Genomic DNA, 14,482 nt, shown 5'->3' with positions numbered 1-14,482 from the left:
CAGAAGTGTCTCTCTCATTCTCTCTCTCTCTCGTCTGCTGGAGAGCACACAGCCATTTAATCTTTTGCACCGAGAGAGGAGGATTTGAGAGAAATGACCTTTGCTCACTTCCCTATTCTTCGGGCTTCTCGTCCGTCCCCCCCCCCCATACTCCACCCTCCACACTGACTCAAAACACTGCTGCATCCTTCCTTCCCTCCGTCACTCCCACTACCGCTTTTTCATTTTCCTGCAAGATGAGTCTGCGCTCATCAGCATGCAGCACCACGCAGCTGCTCCTCAGGACGAGGCAGACAGGCAGGCAGACTTGTCAATATAGGAACCACAGTAAGAGAGCATCACGGTGAGGCCCCCAGCTCTGACACTGACATCTCTCTTTCTGCTGCCCGGACTCCCTCATTTAATGAGCACGTAATTGTTGTGCAAGCAAAAGAGAAATTGAGGAGCCGAGGAGGGAAAAGTGGCCACGGGGTGAGAGGTGCAAAAGAGAGATAGTGGAGTGGAGAGGAGCACAAGGACGGATTGTTCCAGTGAACAAAGTAAGACACAAACAGCCAATTTGTCCTAAAATGTGTGGCGCAATACAGTCAGTGCTGAGAGGGGAGGGGGAGGAGGAATGCAGTGTCTAAGTCTGAGGGACTGTGGGGGCAATGCCGCTCTGTGGGAGCCGACATTGAGAGCGGAAGGGGGAAAACGCAGTTTCAAGGACAACATGAAAATATCGCGTGCAGTCACTAGAAGGCGACCGCCCGTGAGTTGTGGCGGGGGCATGCTGGAGCAGAGAGATCCGCCAGAGAACTGCAGGAGGGGGAACGAGATCAAGGACGCGCAGCGATGTTTCCAAAATGTCTGACAATAAAAAAATAATAGCAGGTGACAGGTGTACTGCACGGCACTGCTGAACCAGGAGGAGAAGATGACCTTACTGGTGTTGGCAGCATAGCTCTGAGTTTAAGGACGCATCATTTTTTAACAATTGGTTAATGCAGCATTTGAAATAAAAGAGTAATAAGAAATAAAATGTTGATTGGAAATCCAAATATGACGGAGAGACAGCTAAATCCTACATACACAAACAAGCCAAACTATTAGGTACACGTTTTCAATCGCTTTTAAAGTCAAATATCTAATCGGCCAATAACATGGCAGCAACGCAATGCATTTAGGTCGAGACAACCTGCTGAAGTTCAACTGGCGTTAGAATGGGGAAGACAGGTGACTCTGTGTTGGGATTTTTGGTGCCAGACAGACTTGGTCTGAGTTCACACACCGCCATCACTATAGGGTTTACAAAAAAAAAGGGAAAATATCCAGTCAGCAGCAGCTCAAAAAATGTCTTTGATGATCAGAGGAGAACAAGGGTTTGGTCCAACAAAATGTCAGAAAAGGTTGAAAATGTTGCACGGGGTTTCCCAGACCGCAAGACAATAATGTTCTCAAATGTCTGTTCTGTCAACAAACAAAATCATTCTGTTGGAGCAAAGAAAGAAGAAAATATTCACAGTTAAAAAGATGATTATAAATGAAGTTCAGAAGATCACACCAGGGGCCACATCAGCCACTTCATTAGGTCTCCTGTGTACCTATTAAACTGGCTGGTGAGTGCACTGTAACCCCAATATATGCTGATTTTCAGCTCATGGATAAAAGAGTTTGTGACAAAAGAAATTCTAATGAGATTGTACTAAAATATTCTCCATCGAGCGGTGGAGCAGAGGCACAGCCCACATTTCTGCTTTAACTGTGATGCTCCAGGCAATGATAGAGAGGGCATCTTTACCAAAGGGAGAATGATGGATGTAATGTATTTATGCTTATCTGTCATTAAGCTCTACTCTGCCCTCCCTAAGCCTCCCTCTCTGCAGGGGGAGGGATTTCAATCAGCCTCGTGAAGAAAATAACCCCTGTGAGACAATCTGTGGCCAAGAGCTAATCAGTCATGTTTCTATGGAGAACGCGCAGACTTCACAGCTGGACCATTAATCTCAAGGCAACTTTAATACACTCCGTTTTTTTTGTCAGGGATTTGTCCTTGCTCGCACACCACCTGTGTCGTATGCCACGACCCAAGTCAGACCCTTCGGCGGCATCCCGCCACTTCTCCGTGGGAGAGAGATCCCAGATCCAAACCAGCGCTGTGGCTGCGTCGACGAGGCTGACAAATCACAGCGCCCTCGCATGACTGGGCCGCACTGTCTGCCTGTCAGCTCCCAGCACCTCAGTAATAGCACAGTGGCACTAAAGAGGCTCCTGAAACACAAGGGTGGGATGTGATGAACACCGAAGCGAGCAGTTGGAGGGTAGGTGGGGAATGGAGGAGGTGGAGGAGGTGGAGTCCGGTGCAAAGCTGCTCAGAAGGCTCTATAATTAGCTGCAGAGGATCAAATGACTTTTAATGGGTTTGTCTGAAAACAGCTATTTCAGATTTGCGCCCGGAGCCATATCATATCTCATCAAACTAATGGAATTCTCCAGAGTGCTTGATTGGTTTTTATCCGAGATCAAAATGGCTGATAGGGGTGCACGGCTGCAGCCTTTACGAGCTGCAGCGTTGTAATAAAAAAAAAAAACACGACTGCAATTTCAGGGCACTTTTATGTAAAATGGAGATGGGTGTGACACAAGCTTAACACACAATGACACAAGTAAACCTCTTCAACTGGAGAACAGCACTCAGCGCTCCGTTATAGATTTTACAGTAAGGACGGACTCATAATAACTTCTTTTAACAGACAATGGAAACGTGTACTTGTCATTAGTTTGGAGAATCAATGAACGGACACCACAAGGACAATATTAGCTCTGCCACTGCAGTTTACAGGTGGAGTGAGGTCTAGTAGAGAATGCTAAATTTGCACAAAAGAGAGATGCACTGCAGCAATAATTATTAGCTGTTCGACAGAATCATTTTAATACATTTGACATTTATTTAGTCTGTTGTGACCTTTATTAAGCAAACATTTACTGGTAGTCTAATTTGTATGGTGCCTTTCTACTCGTATTGACTGTTCAAAGTGCTTAATACTATAATTTCTCCATCCTATCCTACAGTATGTCTATGTCTTTACCACAAGGACAGACGGAGCCAGGGATCAAACCGCCAACCTTCTGGATAGTGGACAACCCACACTAGCTCCTGAACCACAGCCACCGGCTAATTTCCATTTTATGATGTCATTGAATGATTTTAAACATGGAATATCTTTGGTTTTTTTCGGCAGTTGAAAACTCGTGTACAGTCACAGCAGGGGAAATAAGACAGGAAGAGGAGCTGCCGCATGTGCGCCGTGTACAAGTACACGTGTCTCGCTCTATTTACATGTTTACGAGTGTCCTTTATTTCCCAAGGTTCCCTGCAAGCGTTCAAATTTAATTAATTTCCTCACTCCGTCATCTGGGGTTTTTCTATTTTAGATTTATGTCCACTGTACACCAGCCCACTTCTAACTGTCATTTACGTTGGGTGTTTTCCACAGCCCTCCTTTCTTTTTATTGCCTCTTTGATGGCAGGGAGGGGATTTGCGGCGAGTCAAGGTTTTCATCATGCATGAACACCTCTAATTGAATTAATTATAGTGTTTAAAAGGTAGGCGCTAAAACACAAGTGGAGGGGAAAACTCAGAAGGAAAATTTCATCTAATTTCTGTCATGGGAAAATTGTTGAGCGTCACACGTCTAAGGTGACTTGTTAGCTTCTCCTTCTCCTCTCCTGTTCCTGCTTCGGAGGAAAAATCTCCCCATTGTTCTGTCGGAGTCCCAAGTGGATCATCCTACAGGGCTGCCATTTGTCCTTGGTCACCTTCTCCTTGAGAAAGTGCTGTATCAGACAGGCTGCTAACAAGGCCATCACAAAACGGCGGCAAAGGCATCGGCAGCAGCAGCACAAGCCTTTCTCTGGGGATATGGAGTTACACTGCGCTGCTTCCATCCTTTACCATTCTGACATTTTCATTTTCTCTCTCACTCTCCCGAGGAAAGAAAGGGAATATTATTTTAAAAACATGAGAGGAACAGGTCCACGATTCCAGTGCGGATGATACCATTTTCACTAAAGGCACGGGGGTAAAGGAAGCTCAGTAAGCAGGAAGACTGACAGGAAGGAAGGAAGGAAAGAAGCATGCTCTGTTTTCCCTGGCAGTAAACATGCATTTAAGCAGCAAAAACAGGGAACTACACACTCAAAATTTAAGTATTGCAATCATTTTAATTTGGATTATACTGTTTCATATAAACAACATAATAAATTCAAAAATAAGTTGTAAGAAGTAACACGTTGGTAAAACTAAGACAGCAGTTATAAATGTAATGTGTTTGAAATGCTAAATTGACAGGTTTGTGCTATAAAACACCAAATCTGGATGGAAATCCTGGGTAGGTGCATTACTGTTAGCTCACCACAACCTTACAGGCAATTAAAATGCATAAATTAAATATTAGGTAGTGGAGCATCAAGGCAGTCTGTCTGACATCCAGCAAGCATGAAAGTGTAAACACATTGGCCCCACTCACTTCTCCTTAAATAATTAGACAGCATCAATTAGTGGAAATAATCTGTTTTCACATTTGCTTGACATGTACTTTATTCCCATTATGACGGGCTGTATTTGTACTGATGTGTCTTGTTAGTCCATGTGGGCTCGGCACCTTGTAGTGCACGACACACACACACACACATTCAATCAACCATAATTATGCAAAGAAAACGGAGCTTACAGAATATTTCACTGCCTCTACAAACACCACAAAATAACAAATACCCTGTGGATCTGACCCCACATCTTCATCAAACGTCAATCACTGAATGATGCACATGCACCCTGAGAAAAGGGATATGATGCAGACATAAAGGAAAAGAAAGCAGAACACACCCACCCACACACTCCAGCTCACACTCGGAAAGAGACACGAGGGGGAAAAAAAACAACAAAAACAAAGCACTAAGAAAAGAGATATCAATTATGACTAAAGTTTGGAAAACTGGGTCTGATTTCAGTCTTCTTGTTCAACAAGAGAGACTAAATTCAGTTGAAGATGTGTTCAAACACAGTGAGGGGAAAGAAAAATAGTCCTTCAGTAATTTATACATTCTGGTGCAGTTGAACAAGCAAACAGTGGGATTTATCGCCTGGCACACAGTAGCTGGCTACGAGAGTTTTAGCTGCTGCCCGCCTCCATTTTATTCCAGGGAAAACAAACCAGCACACAGACCTCACCCAAGTCTGCACATGACTCACTGATATCACAAAGCTGGGAGCTTCACACCTGAATAAAGCCGAGTTTCCACCAGTGCGGTCCAGCTCATGACGTTCAGTTTGGAACAATAAGCCCCGATTTGGCTCCTGTTTCCAAAATGGGGAGTGAGCTGCGTAAATGGTACGATTAGGTCTGGTATAATACAGCACGGTTTGGAATAGTAAAGTCCTGGGTCAGGCTTGTGTTTCGACTGAGAACAGTAACTTTACTTGGTAAGCTGGGTGTGCTCTGTACCAAATGGCTGTGATATGTAATGCGACACAGTAGATAACACCACCCCTGCTCGGTCTGTGGCTGTTTGTCTCAACAAGACGTCGAGCTTGTTGAGACAAAGACACTGCGGCCATTGAAGAAACACCGGTCGCAAAGGAGTTACGTTTTTCTAATACTAATCAGCTGACTGTCGGGGGTAGGGGCCGGTCTAAATCCACCCAGACCATACCAAGGAAAGGGTGCCAAAAAATGGAAAAAAGTTGTGCCAGTTATTTTGGTACTATTCATAATAGCAACACAAAAAAATACCTATCGTACCAAACCGTTCCACTTGGCGGAAACATAGCTAAAAAAACAAGAAGTGAAACAAATCTGTTCGGTGTGTCTAGCTCCTCCCCTAAGGTGCCGGACGACTGTGCTCTGTACCCCAACAGGCGGGTGCCAAAAAGTGGGAGGGTATGGACTGATCATTTTGGTAGCCTTCACAAATTTAAATGAAATAATCGCATCATGTCCCAAACTGAACTGAACTGTACCCACTTGGTGCAAACAGGGCTAAAGACAAAAGAGAAGGCTGGGACAGCAGGCAAGGTCTTCTTCAACGGATGACAGACGGAGGCTGAGGAAAAGACAGAAAGGCCATAGGGAAAGGTGCAAGTGCACTATAACTCATAGACATCAGATATTTTATTCATGGCATGAAAAACCCGAGCAGCAAGAGTGACTTAAAGAGCTACAGGGACCCACACACACAGTCACTGAACGAGTGTGTGTGTGGGGGGGGGGGGGGGGGTGACAGGGTGTAACCCACCTAGACTGACTGCCTTCTCATTCTCGAACTAAAAATACATTTAAAAAATAAAATCTTAAATAGCGAGGCTTGTTCCAGAGAGAGATTAAAGAGGTGGTTTTTGTCTCTCCACTCACTACACTGTAAAGTCACTCTCATTGCTATGACAGGAAGAGAGCCACTCAAAGCACAATACTGTGAAGCATTTGCACTTCAGGCCATGCATTCCTGAGCACTCTGGCAGATAAAGTGACAAAAGGAATTCTCACAGAGCCGCTCTGAGGCAGACTATACAGTAAAAACATACAGACTCAGGTCTTGTAGCCTTCACCTTGGCTGCTGTGGGGGATTAATGTGGCCGTGCACATCGACCTACATGTGGCAGGAGGCCTGGTGCAAAATTAAGTTAAGTGCAGTGATGAGCGCGTCGATTTGAACCTGTTCAACCTGCGCCAAGACCCCGTCACACAGGACCTCTCCCTGAGAAAGACTTAATATGTGATGAGCTGATGTGTCAGAAGATTTCACTCGAACACACGCACACAAATGTGCATTTCCACTTTGCAAAAACAACAGGGAACTGCGCTCCCTCGGGATAGTTAGAGCGCACACAGTCCGTGCCGAGATTCAACGCCTGGCATCTTGAGAACAAGTCTCGTCTGATGAGGCCTCTCTATTTAAATCCCCAAGAAGAGCTGTGAGTATGTCTTGTTGATGGAATCGCTCCAGGTGACACGCACAGGCTTGGAGGATGAAGCAGCCAATGCGGTGAAAGGGAAAAGAGATGCAGACGGAAAATTGTACAGTGGCAGGGGAAGGCAGGGAAGCATCTTTGAGGAAATGAAAGGGCAGCGAATTCAGGCTTTTATCTCTTCCCATTGTGAGTCACGGAGCGCAGATAAGACCTACACGTTGAGCGCACAACACCGACATGAGGTGACTCACTACGATCTGTACAACTTTGAAGTCGTTTTGCCACTGCAGGGCGTGAAAATTAGGGTTCGCCAGTGAGTGAGTGGGTGAGTTATATGAGTGAGCACATGAGTGTGAGCTGACAGAGAAGGGGTAGGGCTCTGGGATTAGTACCTTCCAATTTGCAGATCCATAAGCACCCACTGTTTCTTGTCACTAAGAGGATTCATGGGGATACGGGGCTGTTCCAACAATTGAAAGCAAGGCTTTAGGTGCTAATCTACGAATTCAAGGGCAAGTAAGGCTGATTCCCAGGATGGTTGAGCACATGCTACTGCCTTCATCTTGATTGACACGGCAGAACGTAGAGGTCACAGACACAATCTTTGCTGCTTAGACGGGAGAGAAAAAAAACAGCTTGCAGAAAGGCTGCAGCTGGGGCACCACCACTCACTACAATGTACTCAAAGATCACTATCAAATGCAATTGTTGTTTAGGGGCTTTTTTGGAAGAAAAGGCACCAGCAATCTGCCTTTGCCTTCGTCTGCGCTCGGTATCTTGATCGCCTCTGTACAGTAACGATCCCCCGGGTTGTCACAGCTATTCCCGGGGCACACAAAGGGCCCTCATAAGGAATTCTTCAGCCCTGCTAATGGACGGCTACATAGCCCCCGCCCAGACAATCACAGCCAAAGTAAGGCCAATCGTTCACACCGGTAACTATTCATCATCTTCTCTTATCCGGTGCAAATTCATATATTCAAGTAGGCAGGAACAGACTTAAATACCAGTGCCTGCCTAAAAGCACACACACTCGAGCATTCACGCAGACTTCATGCGATAAGAGGAAAAATGTTGCTGCAAGCAAAGACCAGTGAGTCCAGCTACAGTCACTTTTTCTCCTTCCTGCTCATAAGTACCCAGGACATCTCCACCTCAGTGGGGTTGGATCAGCATGCCCATTCCTTTGTTTCCCACTCTGAGGACTTAATGTATGCAAACACTCACTATGGCTCAAAGTCACTCCTCCAGCATGAGTTGACGCCGCATTGTTTTCAAGCTCCAAACAAGCTCAATCTTGCATTGAATGTTGAGGCCTTAAATTGTGAACTAGTGTTGATTTGTTTGACCCAACAAGTTGACTTCAGAAAAAAAAATCAGATGTTGAGTTGTGCAACCTTCTGAGTCATGGCTATGATAATCTTTAATCAGCAGAGGATAAATTGTACCAAATGCATTAACTGTCCCACATAGTCAATATTTCATTAATCCAATGGGAGCCATATCAGCAAATGCCTTAGCGTGACGCAATTATCCTCTATACAATTACCTTCTATATCTAGAGTTATGTGGCCCTTGTCTGCACCCTGTTTTCACAGGATACAGCTGGTCACCCAGGGAAGTGAGTGAACACGAGAGTCCTTGCTTGCTGGTATAAAAAAATTACAGGGCAAGATACATGGTGTAAAGCGATAAATCACCAGGGCGAAGCCTCTTTTGAAGCCACTGCAGAACGTAAAAAGCCTGTGACACAAAGATGCTGAGATGAGGGAGGGAAGAGTGGGCACAGCTGAAGAAACAAAAGGTCACTATCTGGCACTCTCACAGGTATCTGACAAAACAAACCCCGTTTACACAGCTGAAGTAGCAGGCAAGTCCCTGATGTTCACAAGGAAGGAGCCTGGAAACAAGAGGGTGGCTCCTCTCCGATGTCACTACAACCACCAAGACCCACCAAGCTCCACAAAGTACATGATGCAATTATTTGCGTTTCCGATCTTTACCATCCCAGTTTTCGCCACCCTTCCGCTGCGGTACCAAGCAAAGTGGTCCACCTCCTAGCCTTCTCTAAAACAAAACCTTTGTTCTTCATGTGATAAACAGCCAATGCGGATGTCTGGATGTCCTTCAATGTTGCTCTTGATTTACTGTGTTGCTGATCTTCTGCTTTGTAGTATGTACCGGCCAGCTTCCCTGTGTCATGACAGTTAATGTCAGCTATGTACATAGCAAGCTGAGAGGGAATGAACCATTCTCACCGCTCTCACCATATACTAAATTCAAGCTCAAGGTCCAGGAAAATGAGTGCAGTCAGTATGTCAGTACTGCAATATCCACCACTGCTACAGCTGCACTACAATGTGTGTTACACAAAAAGAGCACCAGAGCTTCTTGAGGAAAGGACGCTTTGATGTGTACCTTGGTGAACCTGGCTGTGAATATGTAACCCTTTAACTAAGGGTGTAACCCAAAGCTGTTTTCGAGCAGTCGATCATCATAAAATCCATGTTTGTTCATTTGTTTCTTCAACTCCAAATCTGTTTTACCTACTCCACATCACGCTTTAGTGCAAACACAGAGCCTTGTCCTTCAGGAACAGCCAGTGATTAAAGTACAGTAATCCTCAAATGTACCAACATTTCTCATTTTAATCTGGGCATGTGATCAGAATTTTTTATTGATCCCATCCATTAATCATCTCAGGAGAGTCTGTACAGTATTGATCAGAGAGCCTGTGTGGCTATGAGGCAGACGATGAGGTAGACAATCGTTGCAGGGGGGGACAGGTCTTTTGTACAGAGAGAGTGCAGCAGCATGGATTTTGTTCGGGACATAATAACCATTATTTCCCCCACACACAATGCCAGCCAATACTGTCTCAAAATGGCTGAGGGTTTTCCCCCCCCTTTTTTTGCGTTTTGTGTTGCAAATGGAAAACTGGGGGGTGGGGGGCACTCCCAGATAATCACTTTGCACTGCACACAGCAGTGGCCGGGGAAGAAGTCTTGTTAGAATGTTTTGTCATGGCTGTTTCAACAGTGAGCAGGGACACGCTTGTGTTTACCCTCTGAGGGGCTGTTTGCTCTGAAAATGGGTGCATTGTCATTCGATGACACACACGACCAACACTGCAGGCGAAAGGTGTCCGGGGACAATACCTGGTGATCCAGTGGGAAAATAGAAAATCAGGAAGCTTTAAGAGTGTGTGTGTGTGTGTGTGTGTGTGTGTGTGTGTGTGTGTGTGTGTGTGTGCACATGTGAGAGTGTTTGTGCTTGGAGGAACTAAAACATGGCCTAATCTGGATCCAACACATGGACTTCTTTGTTATGTTCAATGGCACTTCTCCATTATACAGTTCTAGCACTACTCGGCTCCATTCTACTCTGTTTTTTTATTTGCTTTTCCATTAGTGATAATACGTGCTTACTGAAGCCGATACTAAAATATGACGTCAACAGACTGTCGGCCACTCATTGGTCAGAGAGTGTCATCACTGGAGGAGTCATGAGCGTGAAGTCCGACACAAGAATCAAACCAAACAACGCCGAATTGTAGATCAGTTAAAAAGACTTCAAAATCCTGAAAAAAATGCATTAATGTCCAAAATTTAGCCTATAAATTAGCCTAAATTCTCAGGGAGTGACTGCGTCAGACGGTCATGCAGGAAGTACTGAATGATTCTGTGAACAAATCTTTTTTAATGAGCTGATTCTAATGATTCAGTAACACCAAAAACAACTGCTTTGTCTGTCACTAGGTTGTGTCGGCGTACAAAACAACATCGCGACATTTTCGCACATCTGTGCTAGGATGACCGTGCCCACAATTCGACAGTACTATGAAGTAACGGAAACGAGGTGTCTGATTCTAAACCGAGTAGAGCCGAGTAGTGCACTCATTATGGCGTATTTCCACCGGCTCTACTCGCCTCGCCACAGCACAGTTTAAGTAGCGTTTCCACTAGCATAGTACCTGGTACCAGGTACTATTTTTAGTACCTGGTACCTAGTACCTCATCTCCAACAACTACAGGAGTCTGGTGTAAAGTCACTGGTCACTTGTGTGTGTGTCACCGGTGCAGTGATGACTCCGCCCACGTTAAGTAGGTACTTTTTTGTAGTGGAGATGCAACCTAATCGTGCCGTGTCATGCCGAGGCGAGGCGAGTAGAGCCGGTGGAAATATGCCATTAGTGTTTCTAGTGCTAGATCTGTAATAGATCAGATAAACTTGGGAAAATGAGATACTGAGAGGGACAGGCGTGGTAGCCTATCACAGAAGGCCATTATAGTGACCCAGAAAATAATCTCAATTTCAATTAGCAGGTGAATGTTTTCTTGCTGAAGGCCTGCGATGACACACACATGATGGACACGCTCGGGATGCACAGCATATTGTTTGTGAGCCACTGCAGAGGTCCCATGTGTCCCCCAAAGGCCTGACAAAGCGCCAGTTGTCTGTCATCTGATCTCTGCAGCAGAGCTACAGTCTTGTTCAGCACCTTCCAGACATGACATGTACACAGCAATAATCTGACATGAACCACAGCAACACGGTAGTCTGCAGGAGACACAGCCACGTACAAAACAGCATTTTGGGATCACCCTAACCCGAATAAAGGTCGTATTCTGATCTTTGTCATTATGGGCAAACATCTTAATCAGATTAAAACGTCATACTGGAATTTTCGAAGCAGGGGATGTAATGAATGTTTGAGTCATCGTGAGTCTATGCTCTAACTTGTTAACAGGAATATGGACTAATCTGAATTGGCCTCAATTTTAATTTTACAAGACAAGGTAGAGGTGCTTCATCTGGAAGCAGTACGGTGTTAAAAACAATCAAACAAATGATTGTAAATCACAAATACCAGTGAAAAAATAGGATTTTTTTTATTGCACAACAAGAAATATTCTATTGAATAAGGTCAATATTGTTCAGATAGCTGGTGTCCATGATAAGGAATAGTCGTTGATAAGCAACAATAATCTGAGATCGGAGGTTGAGAATAAAATGGTAATAATAATTGTGTGAAAAAGTAAAAATATATTAACAAGTGTTGCACAAATCACTACACTGAAATCCATTATTTCCGTTAACTGTGTCTGACTCTAAAAAAACACATTTCACCTTCAGGTCACGTGAGAATAATGTGCAATAATTGTGTTGGAGATCAGCTGAACGAAGCCACAAATGCCTCAAGACAGAAATGTGACAAACAGGCCAAGAAGGTTTGTTTTTTGTTTTGTTTTAGCTGGAACCAGAAAAACCTCAGATCACTTACCTCGATGTATCCGGACAGCACAGGAACCACAATACCCAGAACGAGGGCAGATATCGCTGGGAATGAACCCATCTTCCAGGATTATGCTACTGTAAATAACTTGTATCCTCTATGTGAGATATATCTGTGTCTGTGTGAGTGAGGAGACGTCCTTGGACAATAAAGGGGAGCAAACAAAGTCCTGCTGGGAATGGAGAAGAAAAAAAGATCCCGGAGAGCGGGACGCGTCCTGCGCCGCTGCTTTGGATTCCAGGGCTCGGGTGAAAATGTTGCAGGCTCAGTGTTGAGCGTTTGTTCCTCTGTAGAAATGAAATGTGGACTGTGAGTCTGTGGCGAGGTTGCTCCCTCCCCTCACGCCCCGTGGTTCAGCCGTCTGATCCAAGGAGCGGCGCACTGCGCCCCCAGGCGGCCAAGTGCAACACCCATCCCCCCCCAAAAAAACGCACATAGTTCTGCAAAGTCACACACTGACACCACCGAGTCAATAGGAATTTACAAGAATTTGACGTTTCATCAACAAAAAAATTCGCCCTTTTTTGACAGGTCTTTCAATGATGGCTGTGTTCCATTTAGCTTCCTCGGGATGCGTGCTTGTTCACTGTAGACCGATTAATCAGATAATTGGGCCGATATTAACCATTTTTTATAAATGGAACTTTATTTTCTTATACTATAATATTTAATGACCTGTTTTATATTTATTATTTGGTTTATACATGATTTTAATCATTGAAATACTGTAAAATTGCACTACAGTGCAGGCACAAGTTCAATACATAATACAAGATTTGTTTTAATTGACTAATAAAGTAACATTCTAAAAAATTATGTTAAATAATGATTAATTGTTGTTGATACTATATTTCTAACTGATAATAAAAGCATGTAGTATTATCATTTAAGAAAACATATTTCAACTAAAGTTAGGTTATACAAGTTGCTTAACTGTGGATTTTACTTTATACTACAGAGAGCTAAAACAATCCAATCCAAATTTATTTATAAAGCACTTTAAAACAACCACAGTGGACCAAAGTGCTGTACAGAATAATAAATAAAAGGCATATAGACGCTAACACAAGGCGATAAGATACATCAAAAACAAGTAAAATAAATGAAAAGACGTAAAAAGTGGATAAAAACCACTATAAAAACAAATAAACAAATAAAATAAAAAATAAAACTAAATGGAAATAACATCAACAACTTCACCAGTGTCAAAGGCCAATGAAAAGAGGTGTGTTTAACTTACCATAACATTACTCTTTCCAAAACTTACTTTGTCTTGCTTAATAAATATACACTAACAAACCATTTTAACTCACAATATCAAGTTAAGATGAGATTCATACCAAATATTGCTGTTCAACAACTGATCACTAAAGATCACTAAAGCAATGTTTTGTATTATTTGTTATCATTAATCAGTTATAATAGCAAAAGAAAAAAAAATCAGCATCATTTAATTCACTGTCATTGTTACATGAAGTGAACAGAGACTTTATTAATGTGATCACTAACTAAAACATATTGAAACGTCTGCTTGGTAATTGTGACACTTATTGAATACTCTGTAATGCATCATAATATGTTATTTTGAAGTGTGACTATTGTTACTTTTCCGTATGAGAGGAATATAAGCCTTGTATGGCTTCTCTCTGTCCACCCTGCACAATATTTGTTTGACTGTCACGTGATGCCTGCCTGTGGTCACACAAGGCTGAATTAGACAAGTTGTTTAGTTTCCTAGGAAGAGATGAAAGGACGGCATTGTCAGTGGGAGATAGGTGGTGTGGAACACCTCCTCCTCAATGAGAGGCGGTGTCTCAGTTTACAAATAGACGGTTTCGTTCACTCTTAAAAATCTGCCTTCTCTGTACAACATGGGCACACCTGTGTCCACAAAATATTGTCCCTTTCCCCGCTGATGTAGGCAGACACTGACCTGAGGAGTTGTTTTGTTGTTTTAAGGGTTGTTTATTTTCTCCACTGTCCACTGCACTGAACTGCATTAAACCAAGTTATTCTTCTTATGAAGTGTGTTGTCTTCGGAGTTCACTAGTCCTTGAATGTGATGTTTGTCTGTCAGTCTAAACTTAACCAGTTCCTCAGAAATTGGGTTCTGCCTCATTAGCACCAGGTTTTGGTCTCCACGAGGACGACTGCTCCTGATAGGGTCAGTGTTTATGTCAGAAAAGGTCTCTAAAGAGCTAATAAATACAAACACACACAACTCTGTTATGATTAG

At 43.6% G+C, this 14,482-nt stretch overlaps 1 protein-coding gene across 5 annotated transcripts in view; it reads right to left on the bottom strand.

Annotated features, from left to right (window-relative positions):
- The window catches only part of aplp2 (amyloid beta (A4) precursor-like protein 2), a 66,064-nt gene extending 53,518 nt beyond the window's left edge, over nucleotides 1-12,546 (bottom strand). For 3 of the 5 annotated variants that reach the window (XM_058633683.1, XM_058633685.1, XM_058633688.1), the window contains exon 1: nucleotides 12,235-12,546. In XM_058633683.1, coding sequence (XP_058489666.1) covers nucleotides 12,235-12,306 — 72 coding nt within the window. In that variant the 5' untranslated portion in view covers nucleotides 12,307-12,546. The remainder of the gene's footprint in view (nucleotides 1-12,234) is intronic. The other 2 variants (XM_058633684.1, XM_058633686.1) reach the window with 1 other exon arrangement.
- Between the last annotated feature and the right edge of the window lie 1,936 nt (nucleotides 12,547-14,482).

The sequence above is a fragment of the Solea solea genome, chromosome 7, assembly GCF_958295425.1.
Source record: "Solea solea chromosome 7, fSolSol10.1, whole genome shotgun sequence".
Taxonomy (NCBI): Eukaryota; Metazoa; Chordata; class Actinopteri; order Pleuronectiformes; family Soleidae; genus Solea; species Solea solea.
This window is presented reverse-complemented; position numbering and strand designations above follow the sequence as displayed.